The following is a 20172-nucleotide window of genomic DNA, read 5'->3' as shown; positions in this document are numbered from 1 at the left end:
TGATTTTATTCTGCATCTTGTTTTACATTATTTTTCTATCCCTGTTTGGTGTCTAGTATTTATCTCTGTTATGTGAAGCACTTGGTGCGTGCGATTTATTTGCACTTTGAGCTGCAATTCTTGTATGCAGGGTGCCATAGAAATAAAGTTTATGATTGTTTTTAATAATTCTGAGAAGTCATGGAGCTGCTCGGTGCGGATAGCACCAATGGTAATTTGGTGAGATACTGATTTATATTGCTGTAAAAGTCACACAGGCCACAGAGTTACCAATTCAGAGTGGTCAATTTCCAAAAAGTACCTTGTCCCTTTACATTTCCTTGTGTGCTCCTGACTAGTAAATGATAAGATGACAAGCTGACACATGGGGAAATTTGTATTGTATAATATTAATTAATATTGTCGCATATAAATCTTGACCTTGTTCATGGGGCTTTTCTGTGTTAAATCAATCGCCACATTTCCGACAGCACTGAAAGGAAGCATGGTTGTAGCCATCCATGACGACGGAGGAAGTGAAAGCATCAGCTGGCTTTGTGTGCTCTGAGCGACAGCTAGCTAGCTAAGTTACATAATTTACACGTACTCAATAAGGTAATGTTCAAATTTTCAAGTTTGACAGTCTTTGTGTCTTCTATCGAGTCGTTTATCGTGGTTCAGGGTTGCGGTGTACGTGACATACAAGTGGTTAGTTAACGTTAAACTGACAATCGCCGCTTCAAATAACTTAGCCGGCGCTAGCCAGGCACTGCTAATAACTGTTAGCTAGCGTTAGTAAACTGTTAGCTGCTAGCAAGGACACGTTTTTAAAGGTGTTCTTAGCTTCACGAGACGTTAAAACAGATGAGAATGTGGTAATACAGCGTTTTGTTTGCTCGTACGATTATCATCCAAAACAACGTATGAATGCAGCTTAGCTAGCCTTAAATTGGTTACTTGCCAGTCATGCCTACGTTTGTTATTATCGCGAAGCTAACACACATGATGTAAGATAAGTGGATTACTCAGCAATAAGTCAGATGAGTTGCTTTCATTTTCTAAAAATTAACTTTTGTTTAACCTCCTACTCATCCTCCTACTTTGAGTGCACTGAATTGTAAGCATTGTTGCTGAATTAAAGCAACCTGACAGTTCTATATGAAGTTGATATTTAATGGCAGCACTCACAGTGTAAGCTTTTTACCTCTTTCAGAGACAGCGTCTTCAAGGATCGCCACATGGATTCTCCTCGGCAATGCAAGAACATGAGTCGAGAGCCAAAGCGCAGCCAGAATCAGTCAAGCACTCCTCCTCAGAAAGACGCCTATGCCAGGCTTCTCAGCCAGCACAGCAGCAGCAAGTTCAGTCTCTATCTGGAACAGTATGCAAAGGATGTATCATTTCAAAGGGAAGGACATGGACCAAGCACGCTGCTCAATGCCCAGAGCGACAGACTGAACATACCACAGCGTAGAAAAGACCAAGTGCCCAATGATTTCTCTGACTCAAGTGACTTCTCCCCCTCTTCCATGAAATGCAAAGGAGAGGAGAGTTCACTGTCTCTGTACATGGAGAAACTAAGCACCCGCAGTGCTCAGCAGGACTGTGAAAGGAAGCAGGGTGTGTCTGACAGGCAGCGACGGGGACAGAGAAGGGACACCGCCACCAGCCACGATGGAGACATCGAGTCTGGCGAGGAACTCATCTCTTTAAAACCCAGTGACTCAAAGAAGCAGCAGAAGCAGCAGAAGAAAAAAGACTTAAAAGAGACGGATTCACTTGTTGGACGTCCCCAGTCCCCGAAGAAAGCCAACAAAAGCGGACAGGAGCGAGAGAAGATGACAAAGTCGAAGAAGAAAAACCTGTCGAAGCACCCGGAAGAGGAGAAAAGCAGAGAAGAGACATTCAAACACGAGGCTGACATTCAGCCATCAAGACCCAAGTCCCCTCATGGTAAAGACAAAACTCTGCTGCAGCCCAGAGGTAACGTGCAGTTTAGCTTTTGAGGTGTTAATTCTCAGCAGGCGTTGAGATAGTGCGGTTTTATACATTTGATGATTTATGATGGATTTGATCAAATAATGAAATCATTTCCAGCTTCAGGTGCCAATTCCCCTGCTGACAAGAGTAAGAACAAAGGAGGGAGAAGGTCAAAGAAGCAAGTGTTTGAGTTCTACATGACATCTGAGGACGTGTGCCATGGCCTTAAAAGAGGAGAACTCATTCAGGTAGAAACCCAGAGTTACTGTTCCAGAGATTGTATGAAATCTATAGTGAGGATGGATGAAATTACTCAAAGTGGTCAAACTGTGGGGGTATACAAGTTTAAGAAATATTTGATTATGATAAATACATAAAAAATACTTGTATTTTGTTCCTTCTGTATAGACCAAAATACACATGTAAATACCACATATGCATACTTGCTGTGCCACCTAGTTCAAGGCCATTTTTTTTTCTAAGCCAGACCATAAAATAAAATGCAAATTAATTCAGTAAGTGGCACCTGGAATAATAATAACATGGATAGTTATTACAGAAGTGAATCACACATGATGTTTGTGAACTGATCTCTAAATTGTCCATACGTTCTCTGCAGGGACAGTTACGGATCAACCCAAAGAAATACCATGAAGCTTTCATCCCATCCCCTGTAAGTTCAACCCAGAAATAATTTGACTCATCGTTTTCTGTTGAGAGGATTATAAAAAAGCACCAAATAGCCAACTTGTTTGCACATCTACAGTATACTGTGTAAACAATGTAACTTGGCAGTTGTATGAGCGAGTACTCTTTAAGGTTTGATGTAAACCTTTTAAGACTGCCAGGGGACAAGCAATCTGTTTTTATGTTGCAGGATGACACACGGGATATATTTCTGGATGGGATTGTAGCGCGCAACAGGGCACTGAATGGAGACATAGTGGTGGTGCAAATCCTCCCCAGGGAGCAGTGGAAGGTAGACCACACTAAACTACATATCTGGTATACTTTTAGTTTGTAAGCCCCATGTCTCAAGCTTTTGGATGAGCTTTTTAAAGTTTTATCACTATAACAGGCTCAATTTGAGCTATTCTCCCCCCGGACAGCAAAAAACACCAGTACTCAATGCATCTGCAGATGGTGAACTTTTGTGTCTCTCTAGGTTGTGAGGTCAGATACTGACTGTGAGGGCGCCAGTGAGTCAGAGAGCCAGAGAGAACACGCGGTGCAAACAGTGCAGAAGAAGGCAGCGCACACCCCCAAGCCTGATGTGATTGTGGAAGACCAGTGTAGCGACCAAGATGAGCTCATCAGAACGGTTCAAAATACCGCCCTCACTGACACAGGTACTGGGATGAGTTGAGATTACAGCAGCTACTGCAAATCACAAATATGGGAACTGTGACATCAAGTATTAGTAATTCAGCAGTATTTGGTTGCTTTGTAAACTGTCTTTGGATGTTTATTTACTTGTCTGAAGAGAGTATCAATGCAGAGAAGCCAAACAATTGTACAGTAGTTCAGCTAATAAATCTTCATTTGTCCTTTCATCTGATGGAAATAGGGGAACCTCTGGAGGACTCTTCAACCCCACGATCTAATGGGGAAATACTCCAAAAGACTGCTAAAGTGAGCTTCCTGCATATCTGTTGTGCTGTATTTCTAACTCACCCTTCCCTCCCATTTCCCAGATGAATAGACAGTAATCAGAAGTCTGGTAGAAATATGTTTTTTTTCCTGCTCAACAATAAGCAACAGCAGAATGTTGTGACAGAGTCCACATGACTTATACATTCATCTACCAAAAGTTTCTTATGTAAAACGACAATTTGATCGAATGCAAACTTATTCCTAATCTTGATTAAGACCCATACGAGATGTGCTAAATTGCAACAACAGTTAGCAATTTATCGGATTACTTCACAATAAAAGATGCACTGCTTTTGCCATCACTTGTCTTTATGCTCGTTCTCTTGTGTGTAGGATGTTAAAAAAATACACTCAGGCCTTGAATTCTAAGTCGCCTCACCACCGCCCTTATTATTCGTATGTCAGGTGGTGTACATCGTTGAGAAGAAACATTCAAGAGCTGCAACAGGCTTCCTGAAATTCCTGCAAGATAAGCCTTTTGCCATGTTCTCCCCTGTGGACCACCGAGTGCCACGGATTAACGTTCCCCTCGCTGACTGTCCCGAAGACTTTAGTTCCCGCCCGGGCGACTACACCAACACCTTGTTCATATGTCGGATCACCAACTGGGCAGCCGACAGCAACTTTGCAGAAGGGTGAGTGTTACGTTCAAAACTTTATGCAGGAGACCATTTCAAGAGTGAGAAAACCAACCTGACTGTCCTAATGTTTCCTCCAGTCAACTGGCTAAGACTCTGGGCCAAGCTGGAGAAATCGAGCCAGAGACAGAGGGCATCCTGATAGAGTACGACGTTGATTTTTCTGAGTTCTCAGATGAAGTGTTAGACTGCCTACCCAAGAACCTGCCCTGGACCATCCCACCTGAGGAGATGAGAAAGAGGAGAGATCTGAGGTAGGACTGTGAAGCCCATACATGCTTATGTTGTTCTACAATCTTTCCTGTGTTTTTGTAAATATGTTCTCCGAGTGAGAAACACGCTGCATGTGTCAAATCCAGCTGTGAACAAAAGGAGAGATGGAAGCTCTATAAACGCAGTACCCCTGCGTTTTATTTGGGTGATAACATGGCCACTGATGATTTCAAGCTTTGTCATCAAATGGCAGCAAACAAGTGTGCTGTATTAAGTCTTACTTTAAGTCATATATATTCATCTCATTTACAAAGCACTGTTTTTATCACATGTAGGAAAGAGTGTATCTTCACAATCGACCCTGCTACCGCCAGAGACCTGGACGATGCTCTGTCCTGTAAACAACTCCCCGATGGTAAACTAGCTTAGCTATGGAGCTTGTTGATGATGATTTTGATTAATTTTGATTAGATATAGATGCTGTTTTTGCTGCGAGATGGGAGGTCAACGACTGCCTTTTTTACACAGGCAACTTTGAGGTGGGAGTCCACATCGCTGATGTGAGTTATTTTGTGGGTGAGGACAATGCTCTGGATGCCATCGCCAGCCAAAGAGCAACTAGTGTGTACATGGTTCAAAAGGTGAGAGCTCCATGACAATCGTTTACAATAATGAGTTGTTTCATTTTCAACCTGAAAATCAGAGATCTTGCATTATATGGACTTTTCGGATGCTTTGACACTGCCCAGGTGATCCCCATGCTGCCGAGGCTGCTGTGTGAGGAGCTGTGCAGTCTGAATCCTCTCACCGACAGACTCACTTTCTCTGTCATTTGGAAAATCACGCCGGAGGGGAAGGTATGATCATTCAGAATTCATGCCGCTTTGAGAGGAAACGGTGTAAGGGCTCATTGATTAAGATGAATTGTCTGTATATGCTCACGGTGGTGGTAGCGATGGCATTTGCCGGGGATGTTTTCTGTTGTTCTGTTTCCTGATTCATCTTATTGGTTCCATTTCACCTGCCCATCCCCCAGATCCTGAATGAGTGGTTCGGCCGCTCAGTCATCCGCTCCTGCGTGAAGTTGAGTTACGACCATGCTCAGAGCATGATCGAGGCCCCAGAAAAGATGTTCTCTGCCGAGGAGCTGCCCCCTGTGGACCCTGAGCACCCCATCGATGAGATCCATCAAGCTGTGCTCAACCTGCACTCCATTGCCAAGAACCTCCGGGCTCAACGCTTCTCAGGAGGAGCCCTCAGACTAGACCAGGTTAGTCCTTGTTACCTGTGTTTGTCTTTTCTATACCATGCACAACGGAGCATGACAGAAATGTCTGAGAGGGGGGATCGTGCTCCAAAACCCTTCACTCAACTTTCAGAACAAGCGTTCATCAAGTTTGGAAAACTAATCTGATACCTGGTAGATCTTAAAGGTTTGAAAGGTTTGGCTAAAACACTTTTAGTCTAATTTCAGACCAGGTTTGAGCTGCGACAAACTAGAGTAAAATGGTTAAATATAAACAAAATGTGACTGTTATTGGAAAAATTGAACAAGAAACTCATTTGGACACTAATAAATTGTTCTAAATGTTACTTGAATTACAAGTAATCAAATAAACTGTGTGGACTTAAACTTAATGACTAAGTCATAAAGTCTAAATTTTTGTGAGGATCAACACAGACTGCAGTGTATTTGTAACTGACATTTAGTTCATGTTCATGTTTGGGTTTGTAGTCTTTTATAGTCTGTTTAATCCCTTTATCTTTGGTAGGGTTTCCTTTTATAGATAAGAAATTGGACACAGTAGACTCTGTGCAGCTGCTGATCATAGTTTCAGCACTCCACTCATGTCCCCCGAATTCAAAACAAAAGTTAATCACAGATCATTTAAGCGTTAGCTGGAAGAGATTCAACAAGATTATTTATGATAGCTAACATGAGAATATTTATTCATCAAGAATCCTCTCTATCTTTATCTCCTAGAAACTAGAGCCAGATTATTTGACTCATCATCTTGCTGACATTGTTTTCTGTGCATGTCTTGTTTGTTTTGTTTGTTTCAGTTGAAACTGTCTTTCACCCTGGACAAAGAGACCATGATGCCTCAGGGCTGCTACGTTTACCAGTACAGAGACAGTAACAAGTGAGTAACAAACCCCCCTCAGATACATGTCTGTATCTGAATTCCTTCTGTTTCTCTTCCAAAATAAAAAATATTTTTGACGTAACTTCTGATGGAATATATTTCTGAATCAGCTTGGAGCTTAAATATCCGTCCCACTTTCCTATTTCTCCCCACTGGGCATTTAACTCTCATCCATAACTGTGTTCTCTAGGTTGGTGGAGGAGTTCATGCTACTGGCTAACATTGCCACAGCCCACCACATCCACCGCAGATTCCCTGAGCTGGCCCTGCTCAGGCGCCATCCTCCACCGAAGGCCAAACTGGTGGATGAGCTACAGGAGCTGTGTGACCAGCTGGGAATCGATATTGATCTGTCCTCTGCAGGAGCGTTACACGTCAGTAGCCCACTTTCTAATATCTCAGAAACCTGTCGAAAATAGGTTTTGTCCTCAGTCAGTTCAGTGAAGGCACAAGGTTTAGATTTTCCTAAAGTGATCAAATTCAGATTTACAGCAAATATCTCATATCTTGTCTATTTGATGTCCTAATGTTTGCTAGTGCTTTTACATGATCGTACGAGGAAAAGGTGGAAATGTGGCTCTGATAACGGGGAGCTTCGTTTTTTATTGTATTGTATCCCTCTCCCAGGGATATCACATGTGCTCAATAAATGATTGATAAAGCTTTTTAGAATAACAATGTATTTTTTTTTTTGCTTTTCCAATATGCAGAAGAGTCTCAATACTACTCTTGGTGATGATGAGTATTCCACTGCCAGAAAAGAAGTCCTCACCCACATGTGCTCCAGACCTATGCAGGTTAGAGCCCAGAAACCACAGCTGGAGGGCGCCTTCCATTTTTATCCTCTTTAAACTTTTAGCCATTTCTGAAGCTTGTGTGGAATAGATTTGCTTTTGTAAACCAAAGAATGACGATTTATTCAAAACGAGGATAGTAGTAGCGTCATGTGTCAAATGTGCATGTCATGTCGTAGTTGTTAGCATGAAAGAAAAGAAACAAGTCATGTGATAAGACATTTTATTTGGTGAGATAAAATCTAAATATTTACAGTTTGAACCTGAAACCTTTGCAGTAATATTTCTGAATGTAATCTGGTTTATTGTTGTGTCCCAGATGGCGGTGTACTTCTGCACAGGTGTTCTCAAGCAGGAGCAGTTTTTCAAGCACTACGCCCTCAACGTTCCTCTCTACACTCACTTCACATCGCCCATCAGACGCTACGCTGACATCATTGTCCACCGGCTGCTGGCTTCCTCACTGGGTGCGTACCTTGTCAACTGAACGCTCTCGTGGACACACAAGCACACACATTTAAACAAATGATAGAACGCAGTGCTGTTGTATCACAGGACGTGCCGAGTTGATGTAGGAGAGAAATGCGGAGAACAAAGCAGCCTCAGATCTCACATTGAGCTGATGTGTTGTTTGTGTTGTTGACTCGGCCATTGTTTCTTCACTTCCTGCCTCTGTCTGCTCCTTTCTGTGTGTCTGTGTGTGATTTTTGTGCCTTTGTGCTGGCGACAGCTGTGGCCATAGGCATTACGTTTTCAGTTCTGGCCGGCCCATTCTCGCGAACACGATATCTCATGAACACCTTGAGGGAGTTTCTTCAAATGTGGCACAAACGTCCCATTAGGCTCAACTGATTAGAATTTTGTGGTTAAAGGTCAAAGGTCACCGTGACCACACAAAACCTTTTAGTTTTGTGAAGTGAAGACTTGTTTCTCACTAGAAATTATTCACTGGAATCAAACATGTCAATATAGCGACAACTTCCATTTCACCTAAAAACATGTTCAGTGCCTTTTTATTGAATTCCCCCAAAGTCTTCACTGCATATATCATGAATCTGGACAGACATGGATATGACTGCAAATTGACTGATTGACTGAGGCATACAACTGCGAGGTGGTAATTCTTGTTTTTGTTCATTTGTTTTCTCTCATTCTCCTGTCTGCTTGCGTGCAGACTGTGGGCCGAGTTTGGGGCTGTCAACAGAAGAGGTCCAGAAACAGGCATCACACTGTAACGACAAGAAGACTGTGTCGAAGAGAGTCCAGGAGCTCAGCTCTGAGCTCTTCTTTGCAGTGTTTGTGAAGGTGGGTAGCCAAGTCACAGCATGCTGTCAACAAGTGGCACTAAAGGAAAAACGGACACATTTGCTCTTCTGGCTGAGTTAGTTTTTGTCCTCTTGCTTTTATCAAAGTGTACATTCACATCAAGTACTTGACCAACTACGACCTAATAAATCGTTCATAAAATGTAGTTTTACAAACATTTAATAGCTACCTTTAAATGTTTTATGTCTCAAAAAGGTCTCTCTCTCTCTGACAATAGTCATTATTGATTAATTCCTTACAAAAAAATCCTGTCATTTGAGCTCTTAATTTCAATAATCCTGTTTCACATTTCATATTATTTCTCAGTGGGTAGAGTGATATTGCGAGGAGAGCGCCATGGTTCATGATGATGATGATCCAGGGTGATCATTGAGTTGGTGCTAATCTATTGTCCTCAAAAGAAAAAGGGTTCAGCATTTCTACCAAATGCCTAAAATGTGAAATATGCCAAGGTTTGACGCAGTTCCTAACTGCCAGGCCGGATTCACGTGAAGGAACAATAAGGATACTGTCAGTATATACAAGTCTTTTTTTTGGTCTGTGCTCCACAGGACTGTGGCCCTCTGGACTCTGAGGCCATGGTGATGGGGGTGCTGGATCAGTCCTTTGACGTGCTGGTTCTCAGATACGGAGTGCAGAAACGCATCTACTGCAAGGTCAGTTCCAGTACACTGTATTTCAAGGGAACGGTTTGGTTTTCAGTTTTTTATAGTCCAGAGAGTGATGGTCCCAAACAAAACCGTCCAACAAGTCAACATCCCAGTAGTAGTTTCCTCTGAAAAACTGAAACTATTTGTTTCCACCTTCAGTTTGTTGCGGGCCTGGACAACTTCCACCATCGTAAGGTGGGGAAGAAATCAGAGCTGACTCTGGTCTGGACACCAGAGGACCCCAAGAAACCTCCATTAGAGCAGGTGAGATCCACTGACACTGAAGATACTTTAGTTATGGTTTGGCATAAAAACATGCAAATTAGAAAAAGACAGGAGAAAACAAGATGACCAGCCTGTCCCACGAGGAGTCGGAGCAGCAAGCGTGAATTGCGGTTATCATCATTTCTTGTTTCCGCTTCCAGGTGATCTCAATCTTCACGTTAGTGGAGGTGCAGCTCAAAGCGGACGGCGCACCCATGAAATACAGTGCAGTGCTCAAGAGGCCCGAGGAGAGCAACACCTAAACCCTTCAGTGTGCCGCAGAATACTCAAACACTTGTATGGAAATTTGTAATTGCACATTTTTTTTTTTTTTTGCTCAATTGTAGAAATGACATGTAGCTCAGAAACAGTGTTACTGTGGTGATCAGGGAAGTCAACAGTCAGGTCAGAGTCAGATTTCAGTAGAGATTCCCACCAGGTTTCAGCTTCATCTTGAAGGCCCGCTCCAGTGTTTTTTCATGTTTGCTCACTTCTTACAAACAACCCACAAACATGCACAAGGCTGCTGCCCACTTTCCAAGGTATGTTATTGTGTTTCATGTTGAATTAGCTGTGAAAAGGACTTTGCTTCTATTTTTCATTCCCATTAATTTCTTGAACATATAGAAGTCAACATGTATCTGTGCCACGTCTAAGTCGTGGTATAAAGTCTAAAAGGCTAGCTGACCTGAATTATCCAGAAATTAAAAGATATATTGGCCATCGTGAAAGTAGAACAGCAGTTCTAATCTGCCATAATGTGCTTTGGAAAATGGTTGACTGTATGATATTTGTGATGTATAGTAAGTGGTTGAAAACATGTAAACACTGATGTATCTATTTAAGCCTTAATGAAGTCACAGACTTTGCTATTTTCCTGTCATCAGTGAGGATTTCAGATTGAATCGTGACTCTGATCTGACTGTGAAAGAACCAATACAGCAGCGAGTTTTATTTTGCTGTTGATTTATTAACCTGTGAGAGGACCGCTTTGATGTGCTGTAACTGTCTAATGTGTGGAAGATGAATTTTAACTAATTTGAGTTTAATATCAGCGGTTCCCTGATTCTAGACTGAGGGGAGACCTGTGTTTGTGTTTGTGCAGCAATAGAGAAAACCACACTACTGAAGTTGACTGGCTGCGGTGGCTGTAATGCAATTGTAACAGAGTGAGGCTACATGGATGAAGCAGTGAAAATGTAGCAGGAATAGAGAAGTGAAACAAGTATATTAACAGTTGCATAGGGATATAATAACAGCTACTGCGTGCCACTTTTACATTGCTGTGTCTACTGTGTTAATAGTATTTTATGCAGGAAGAGTTTCAGACTCGTCTGGGGTGTGAATGAAGGGGCTGAAGGGCCTCTTCAGTCACAGCCATGAAGTACAGCTGGCAGGACTTTTCATTTGGTTTAAATTCTAAATGGATCAAACTTATTCATCTAGTATAACACGAGGTACATTTACTGCGTTAAATGTGCCAGTCAGGCCAAAGTTTAATAATTTGTCAGCTCATTTTTATTGTTTTTAATACAAGACATGGGAATGACTTGAATGTGAATTGCTGCTGAAAACGGTTGGTGGCCTTGAGTTCTTAATGTGTTTTATGTTGGTCCATGTGCTTTGGAGTGCTTCCAACTGTTGTTTTTTATGCTCAGCCTTGATTTGTTTAGCACAGATACAGTACTTTATGAACCTCATTAATATCAACTGTGAATTTCGGCCTTAATTGAGTCAAGTGCAGATATGACTACATTACAGTGCAGCTGCACATTTTAACAAAGCTTGTGGGCCTTCAGTTTTGCTTTAACTGAGTCAATGTGCATCTCTTTAGTTGCCACTCAGTCAGATTTTTCTTGAACAGTGCCATGTAATGTCATACAAATTAGCTGCCATGTCTGCAGTTTTATTTTTATTTTTGCATATCAAATCTCTGTTGTTTGACAGGCCTCTAGCTGATGTTTTTAAGTTATGTTTCTTTACACAACCTGACATTTTCTGACATGACCTTTAAATGTATTTTAAACCAGCAAGCTCACTGATAGTGAGGATGTGTTTCTGTGACTGGGGTTGAAAAAAAAATGTTTCTCACATTTGAAAACCTGAGAATGCAAACTCTAAAAGCTCCTGTACAGTTTGTGTGCGTCTAAGTTCTATTGCAACATGTAACTTTGATTTTGGTCAGTACTGAAAGTGCATTTGTACTCTGCTAAACCACCATATAGAGTGATAGATGGTGGTCTTTGTCTGTAGGGAAATAAATACGTACATGAAGTCCACTGGGGAAGAAACTGACTCAAACTGTGTAAAGTACATTTTAGGTGGTGGGGAGGAGGGGAACACAAATTCTACTCAAACACAACTTGGTGGCTAAACCCTGCAGTGTGACACTGATGACCCCTAATTAATTACACTGTGACACCGCCCTCGCCTGTTTAGTTCATGCTGCCAATAAACACATCATCTGTCTTCTTTATAGTGTTTGTAATGAATCGCCATAAAACTACTGCATCTGCAAGGATGGTTAGTTCCACAGTCATGCCACAGCTGAATACGGCACCTTCATAATCTACAGGTAAATTCCACACCCAATGAGACAGCACTAGCTGAAACTTTAAACCTCTGACAAAACTTTTTTTCCTCAGCTCTGACTTGAGGTTTGTGGAGACTAATATAGTATTACTGCTAATGTACCTGTTGAGCTTGTTTCTGCTGCCACCAAGGGGCAAAAAAAAACCCGGTTATTTCAGGTTTTAAAAGTTTTGGTGTGAATAGTTATTTTTGTTTGTATTTTCATTCAGTCTGTTTAGTGGTACTTTATTTTTCAGACATTAATAATACAACTTTCAATTCATAAAAAGAAGGAAGTGTTTTGGGTTTTTTTTTCTTTCAAATGTTGCACAGTATCTGCTATCATCATCTTAAGTCATTACTCCTCCGGTTCAATAATGTCTCAAAGATCAGGCTGATGAGCTGAAACAGGAAGATAATCTTTGCATCTGACACCATAAACAGTGCATTGAGATAACGTCACAGCGTTTAGTCAGTAGAAGCAGTGCTGAACTGACGTACCTTTGGAACATTACCCAGCAGCACGTGCAAAAATGCAGTGCTGAAGAGTTGTTTACGAGGGTTTTTTATTTTTCTCTTTAACTGCCTTGCAGAGAGTTTGTCAAAGCTGAACACACTGATAGTAACCAGCAGTGACTCCCATCTCAGCACTATTTTGACTTTAAACCCTCGTAATTACTTTGATTTTATAGCAGTGCAATTAACTCACTTGACTATCAGACTGAGGTTTCCCTTCAGGTTTGAAGTACGACTGCTAACCGTAGCAGTTTATAGAAATGAATTACAGTTCATTACTGGCAGTGGAAGAGCTGACTTAGCCACAACCACAGAAACATGACTGTTTGTATTTATTATGCATAATATTAAATGATAGCAACCACACATGATCTCAAGTGAGAGGAATCTGGTCCTCCTTCAGTTCAAAAGATTAAATAATGAATCTCATATTTACATCTTTATTGCAGTGTTAGTCTGTGAGATGCCCAGCAGGGCCTGATTTACACCACCAGGGTCCAAAGGCTGCACATAAATCCATTATGACACTTAATGAAGATGGCTGGTAAAGTGTTAGGCAGACCTCTTGATTGTTCTCTGTGTGTGTTACATTAATTGCTTTGTTTTTTCTGTTACCTGTGTTCACCTCAACCAGTGGCACTGAGCACAGCAGTGGGCTTTTGATGAATAATGTTGATGACAGCTTTGCAAAAACCTCCCATTTAAGTTCCTTTTGATGCTGATCAGCTGGGAGCGGATCACTCTCGCCTTTTCTTTCAAACTGCAGCTCATCATGTGGATTTCTTTGTTTATGAGCAGAAAAGCTGTAAATTTGTGATGCTGAGAAAGGTTAGGCTGCAGAAAGTCCCTCAGTACTGAGTGTGGATTTTATCGATAAGAATATTGTTTGCTGTTTTCCCAACTTGCCTTTGGTGGTAGCCTCTTCATCTCACCATGCAGATATTTTTTTTCCTAATTAGAGTTATTGGCCTCATATATTTCTGCAGCCACCCTCACACAATAAAGACAGGAAAAAGACAAAAAAAACTAGATAGGTTGCAGTAAACGCTGCACACATCTAGGGGTGTACCTGAAAGAGGACACCATGTAGAAGAACATCAAATTTAGTGACGATCCTAACATCCTGGACCTCCTGGCAGAGAAACCCTGTAACCTGCTGGCTCTGATTGATGAAGAAAGCTGTGTTCCTGAAGGTGCTGCTGCTACACAGTAACACACCCCCTGATTGCTTCGTGTAGCATTTCTAAACATAATTGTTGTGTCCTGAAATATAGAAGTTGTTGCTGGGAGTCTGCCTCCCCGTCTGCATTTGTTTACTTCACTTTGGGTTTGACTGAAGACGAAGTGAATTTCCCCATCTGCTCCTCAACCCCTCTTGGTCCGCCTCTTTTGTCCAGACTGAAATATTTCGGCAGCTACTGGATGGATTGCCATGAAGTTTTCTACATTCGTGATTCCCAGAGGATGAATCCTCCTCCTCCTCCTCCTCCTCCCACTTTGATCGTTCCCTCAGTTTTCTTATTATGTCACCAGCAGATCAGCGTTTTCACTCACCCTGTGAAATATCTCAACATCTACTGGATGGATTGGCACAAAATTTTCATGGTCCCCTGATGATGAACCACTGAATTTTCTATTGTCGCTCTGAGTGAAATGTCACAACAACTCCCATGATTCCTGTGAGTCTGTCCCGACATTCATGTACCCCTCAGGATGAATTGTAATAACTTTGGTGAGCCCTTAACCTTTCATCTGTTTGGTCATTTGTCCCTATTTGTCCAGTCTTTTGGTTTATGACTAAATACCTAAAGCTACTAAAACCGTTAGAAACGATGTTGACCTGTTGATGATCAGACGTTACAAAGAGGACTGCTGATTCCATAAAGTCAGTGTCATACTTGTGAAACCTAAAATGTTACTGCTAAATGTCACTCAAGATAATAACTGTAAAAGTCATCACGATGTCCTCAAAGATGGTTTACTTCTTTATTGTCTTTCCTCTGGGGGAATTTGGGCTGTCATTAGTATCTCCTCAGTATCAAATCAATTCTTTATTGTCTCTCCAGGAGACAGCTGCTGCCTGTTGCGAAGCCATCTGCAACACAGTGATTAAAGAAGAGGAAGAGTGGAGAATGAGCAGGACCAGGATTTTCCTGAGGGTGAAGACAACTTATAATTCAAAGCATGCTGGACCACAGCTTTTCTCTATTGTTTTGACACAGAAATAATATCAGTATTATGAACCAGACCAGCATCTCGCATCTACTGTTGACATTACATTTTCTCTTAGGTGATCTGTGCGCTGTTCAGTTATTACTGTAGGCAGCTGACTATGATTTAATTGCTTTGGATGATTTTCTTTTCACTTTATTTCACAATGGCCAAGAATGGCCGAGGGAACAGGGGCGCAGCAGGATAGCCTTGGTGGTCCAGACGGTCATGATGGCGTGCAAAGACAGGTCCACAGCAGGAATCACACAGACAGTATGAAGTCAGAATTGAATGTGGCCATGGGTATAAAACATAATCTCCAAAGGTATGTGTATTACTTTCCAGTGGTGGTTGATTGACAAGTATCTTCCTTTCTTCTTTCTATTCCTTTCCATAAATACTATTCCTGTTTTTGCAGAAAGTCTTTACTGAAGAAGAAAAAGAGGGAAGCTTTGGTGTTGCAGAAGCACTGGACGGCTTACAGGGAGGACAGAGTGCCAATAAAGGTCTGATGCTTTATAACCCCTTCCAGATCTCAGAGCATGGAGCTGACATAATGCTCTCTCCCTCATGCTTGGTACACAACGGAAACTTATCTTCAGTCCAGTGACCTTGTCCTTCCACTCTTGCTGAATAACAGTACATGCACTGATCATTTAAATGATATGGGTTGTGAGGGCTGATACCAGTGCCAAAATATGTGTACTGAAACTGCAGTAAGTTAGTCTTTTGTAGCAGTGCGTTGTAGTCGCTAAGAACTACTTGTGGACAACCAGTGCTTTACCAAATATGCTGACTCAGTTGTGTTACTGTAGAAGAAAGAAGATCAGCTTGAATGTCAAACCCGAGTCGTTCGTCTTATCTCTAATTATGAGAACATACTGATGCTTGGAAGTGGAAGCCTCTTCTCCAGCTGTTCCTAAGGAGGTCAGCGCCGATGTTGCTACGATACTCATCATTTGGTCATTGTGTCTCTCTATTACGTGTGTTGTGTGCTAATTGCTCTTCATGTTGTCATGTTTACCAGCCAGAGAACACAGACAGGGTCCTACACTGGATCATCCCAAGAGAAACACACACATTATTATTGGATACACTCGACAGGGATGAGACATAAGGTACAACTGGGATGACTGTCTGTATACAGTGGAGACACATTGTGCAGGTTTATCATGTCAAAATTATATTATTGTAGTGTTTATCTGTTTCTTCTCTGCCTTCATTAACAGTTTAACCACCTTGAATCTCGTTGCACTCCTTGTTCAGTTCTTCTTATTTAGTATCTGTCTTTTTTGAAACTGGTTGTCACTGTTGTTGCTTCCTTTCATATTTCTCTGCCTGTGCAGGGATGAGATTAGAAAAATAAAAACAGAAACAGAATCTGTCATATGCAAGGCTTTTAAAGAAGCTGCCCTTGTCTTTAAAAGGCCATCCCTCCTCTCAAGGATTCTTTTTATCAGAAATAATTGCTGAAGGATGACAAACAAACGGTTTCTTCTCCCAGTAGTTCACAGGCACGTGTTAGAAGAGAATGTATGTGAAGATTTTTCTACATATAGTAGATTTTAGAAACAGTTGCTGTTAGTATTTACATGATGTATCAATGTGTCAAAACTAGAGGCAAATATGCAAATTTACACCACGTTGTGTGCATCAGCAGTAATTGGCTTCTACCGTCTGCAGAGGGCTGCACACATGAACAATCATGAAAATAGTGCAAAGTGGGTCCTCAGGTCCATTGGTGCAGCAGTGGATCCATGAGTCTGATGGTTCACATGAGACCCCCTTGTGGTGTAACTAATGAACTGTCTCTGGCCCATTAGGAACTGCTCAATCCAGTCCAGAAGAGACCTTCAGCAGCACAAAGCGCCCCACAGAGAGACAAAACGGTGCCATTTTGAAAGCGTGATAGTATCATGAATCTCATGATAATTTGGCACTTTTCAAGTATTGTATGTTCATCTAACAGTACAGCTGCTGGGCATATTTCAACAGAGACATAATGCAGCTTTTTAACCTTCATATGAAAGCAAGGTTGTTTTAAATATTGGCAAGAGCAAAAAATTTATATATAAAGCACTCATGAAGCAAGTGGGCCTGTTTCACTGCTGTGCTCACACTGTGTTTGCTCCCCACCACAGGCCTGCAGGCCAACTAAAATTAGGTCAGTTATTGTTTATTGTGCATTTATTGGTACCCATCCTTTATGTTTAGACAAACATAAGCAAATATAATTTCCGCTATTGATGTATTTTATTCCAAATCAAAGGAAGAGTTCAACATTTTGGGAAATATGCTCTTATCTTACAGTTAACCTTGGCTCTGTCTGTGTTTAATCCAAAACCTACATGAAAAAATTATGGTGGCTGGGCGGTTACGTACAGCACTGCTTCTTGGCCACTTCTTGGAAGCTACTTCCTGGGGTCTTGTTGTCACCGTGAGGCTGTCTTGTGAACAAAGAGGCTTCTCATCACCCTCAGCCAAAAAGTAATTAATGTGCTTCGAAGTGCAGGCAGGTGGATATTTGCCTTTGGACAGAACAATGCTGTTTCCCATCTTTTTGCTAAGATAAGCTAATAGTTTATTGAATGTATCTTAACATTTACAGCACAGTCACAGTCTGCAGAAGTTCATATATAGTAGTTAATATATTTTAGCCTTTAATTACTCTGTCATGTGAGAGAGAAGATACAGATGTAATTAGATCCATTCATTATTATGTGAGTTTAAGAGAGCATTCAATGGTCTGGTTTGCAATGATCACATTACTCATTTTGATGTAAAAAGAAAAATATGAGACACTCAGGTCCTATGTTTGAATCTCTACTTGCCCTGTTTACCTTACTGATGTTATTCTGTCTTTAATTCTTAAGTCATGAGCTTGGATGAGCAGACATCTATACAATCTACAATAAGGGTGAAAAAGGCGATGCATCACACTGACACAGTTTTTACATGTCAGTGCTTCTCCATATTTATAATTTAAAGGCATCCAGACCAACAGGCTCAACCTGGTGATGTTTAAGAGGAAGCCTTGAGTCAATGATTGCAGACCTCACTTTCCATTTCCCATCGGCACACAGCCAGACACTCTTCATTCTGCTGGCTTCTCCTTCCTTTCAACACGCTGAGTTTTGCATCAGCTCTGCTGTGCCTCCATACAGGGGCTGCCCGAGTGCCTGCAGGGACCCCACGACTGCAACAAAGAGGACATGATCAACCTGAGCGGGCTGCTCTTCAGAGCCAAAGTCCATTCAGACAGATCGCAGTTTGTCACGATGCCCAAAATGCTGAGGGAGCAAGTTCCTGAAGAATGGAAGAAGGTAAAGGAAGAAACGTACAGAGGCAGGCCAGAGGCTGATGACATGTCCATTCATCTAAGAGCCTGGAAAATTATCTTTGGGGGAGGTGCCAGGAGAGAAGTAGCTCCCACGTGACTGTGCACAGTGTAAGGGGCGAGTTTTTTTTTCTTTGCTTTTTCTTGTGCTTGCAACACATCAGTTCCTCCTACAACAAGCAGAGTGGCATCGTGGTGCAGGAGGCCTAAATCACCTGCCTGAGAGAACTGAAATTTTTTTTTTACAATTCACTTTTTGCTTTTCTAATTATATTCTAATAATAATTCTAATAATATGACTAAAAATATAAATAATCACTGGTATTTCCTATGATATCACTATCACTCAGATACCACTGTAACAATAGTACACACAGGAAGTATAATTATCACAGTGATATTATTAGGCCAATGCAAGTATTACTGAGCAGATAGCTGCTATTCATATTATAATATACAGGTCAAACATCACATACAATTGATAACCAAATAAGTATGAGCTTGCTGGACAAACTTCACCATCTAAAGGTTATTATTCATATGTCATAAATAATATATCTCTGCTATCACATTTCTAGACAAGCTGTTTTTCCATATTCTGATTTTATTTGCATTTGACTGATTTGACCCAAATCCAGTTTTGACTTCCATTAGCAAGGTGTCAGCTTAATAGACCCAAAGACAAAGGTGTGCGCAATAAAAAGCCTTAAAGTATGTATGTTAATATGTCATGTTGTGTTCTGTTTCGCTCAAGCCATAACATCTTAATGCAGCTCAGTCACACTGCAAACCCTTCAGGAGGTGCTGGTCACGCGTCCATTCAGCCACATCACAGGCTGCCACAAAGGCTGCCGCTTCCAGATGACCACTGGTGAGGAGCAACAGCTTCGCCTATGAAACCTGACAACTGAGCGAGTCTTTATCAACTCATACTGCTCAAATGTTTCTCGCAAAAGAAGCCAGAACACATTATTCTGCAAATCAGTCCGTCCATGTGTGTTAATGAACCCATTTGGGTGTAGTGATTTTGAGATGAAACAGACATCCGTTACCTCCTTTTTCAGGCCATCACAGTGGAGGACCTTCTGAGACGACATTTGTACGACAAATTGTCCCCAACACAGATTATTTCTACAAACAGGACAGTGATATTCAGACCTACCTAACTTGTGTCACTGTGAGAAGTGTTGAGTGTGTCGAACAAGTGATTGATGCAAATTGAGTGGTATTAAACTTAAATATATCTTTGATTTGTCACTGACGATTGCAGTCACAGAGGAGAGAATACATTTGCCTGCTCCGTCATTATTTTGTCGTTCAGTTAAAGGTGATTAAGCCCTTGTTTTTGCCCTAATTTGATGTTTTTATATTTTTTAATGTACTGCATTAGCTCTGATTTCACTGATGCTGGTTTCTATTACACATTTCAAGTCTAATCACTCGCAAAGTGAAAAATTCAGGCTTTCAGTTGAAGGAAACACAGTTTTTGAAATGTTTTCAAGATGTAAATGCATAAAAAAATCTAATTTAATTGGCAGCATCCTTTTCTCCATTAGTCCCTATACACCGACATACTTTCCATTTTCCCTTCTTTTGTTCTTCTTGTCATATGTTCATTGTTGTTTAATGAACTTGCAGTGTTCTGCACACTATACACAGAAGATGCCCAAAAAAACACTCAAACTGATCAAAAATGAAATCCTGAATGAAAACATATTCAGACATCATTTGTAACAAAACCATCACCCAGCTCCAAAACCACAGCTTTAAAAGTTTATAGCCATTTATCATTTTATTACTGTTGGCAATTGTGAACATTTCCTATTGTTAGCATTCTTGTTAGCCTGCAGTATAAAAGGCTAATTGCTCTGCATACCTAATGTTTAACATATC

At 41.2% G+C, this 20172-nt stretch overlaps 1 protein-coding gene across 3 annotated transcripts; it reads left to right on the top strand.

Annotated features, from left to right (window-relative positions):
- The first annotated feature begins 509 nt into the window (after positions 1-509).
- Positions 510-12482, top strand: dis3l2 (DIS3 like 3'-5' exoribonuclease 2). 3 transcript variants are annotated; one of them, XM_041949756.1, is made up of 21 exons: positions 510-594; positions 1193-1962; positions 2077-2207; positions 2579-2632; positions 2837-2938; positions 3125-3308; positions 3527-3591; positions 4018-4247; positions 4331-4504; positions 4799-4878; positions 4992-5104; positions 5213-5320; positions 5500-5733; positions 6528-6607; positions 6801-6984; positions 7321-7407; positions 7724-7871; positions 8579-8709; positions 9282-9386; positions 9540-9644; positions 9806-12482. In XM_041949756.1, the coding sequence occupies exons 2-21, from the start codon at positions 1218-1220 to the stop codon at positions 9905-9907; spliced, it is 3162 nt and encodes a 1053-aa protein (XP_041805690.1). In that variant the 5' UTR covers positions 510-594; positions 1193-1217; the 3' UTR covers positions 9908-12482. The 3 variants fall into 3 exon arrangements, with proteins under 3 accessions (XP_041805690.1, XP_041805692.1, XP_041805691.1); XM_041949758.1 differs by having other exon boundaries at positions 532-594; positions 1199-1962; XM_041949757.1 differs by lacking the exon at positions 510-594 and adding an exon at positions 1035-1096.
- Positions 12483-20172: the final 7690 nt, after the last annotated feature.

This window comes from Chelmon rostratus, chromosome 12 (genome assembly GCF_017976325.1).
Source record: "Chelmon rostratus isolate fCheRos1 chromosome 12, fCheRos1.pri, whole genome shotgun sequence".
NCBI classification, from domain to species: domain Eukaryota; kingdom Metazoa; phylum Chordata; class Actinopteri; order Chaetodontiformes; family Chaetodontidae; genus Chelmon; species Chelmon rostratus.
The sequence above is the reverse complement of the archived record's forward strand: the minus strand, read 5'-3'. Positions and strand labels throughout refer to the sequence as shown.

Bases quoted from the DNA above. Each gene is read 5' to 3' on its own strand.
- dis3l2 (XM_041949756.1), top strand. From the start codon at position 1,218: ATGGATTCTCCTCGGCAATGCAAGAACATGAGTCGAGAGCCAAAGCGC. The intron at 5,105-5,212 runs GTGAGAGCTCCA...GACACTGCCCAG, and splicing joins GTGTGTACATGGTTCAAAAG to GTGATCCCCATGCTGCCGAG. The intron at 6,985-7,320 runs GTCAGTAGCCCA...TCCAATATGCAG, and splicing joins CCTCTGCAGGAGCGTTACAC to AAGAGTCTCAATACTACTCT.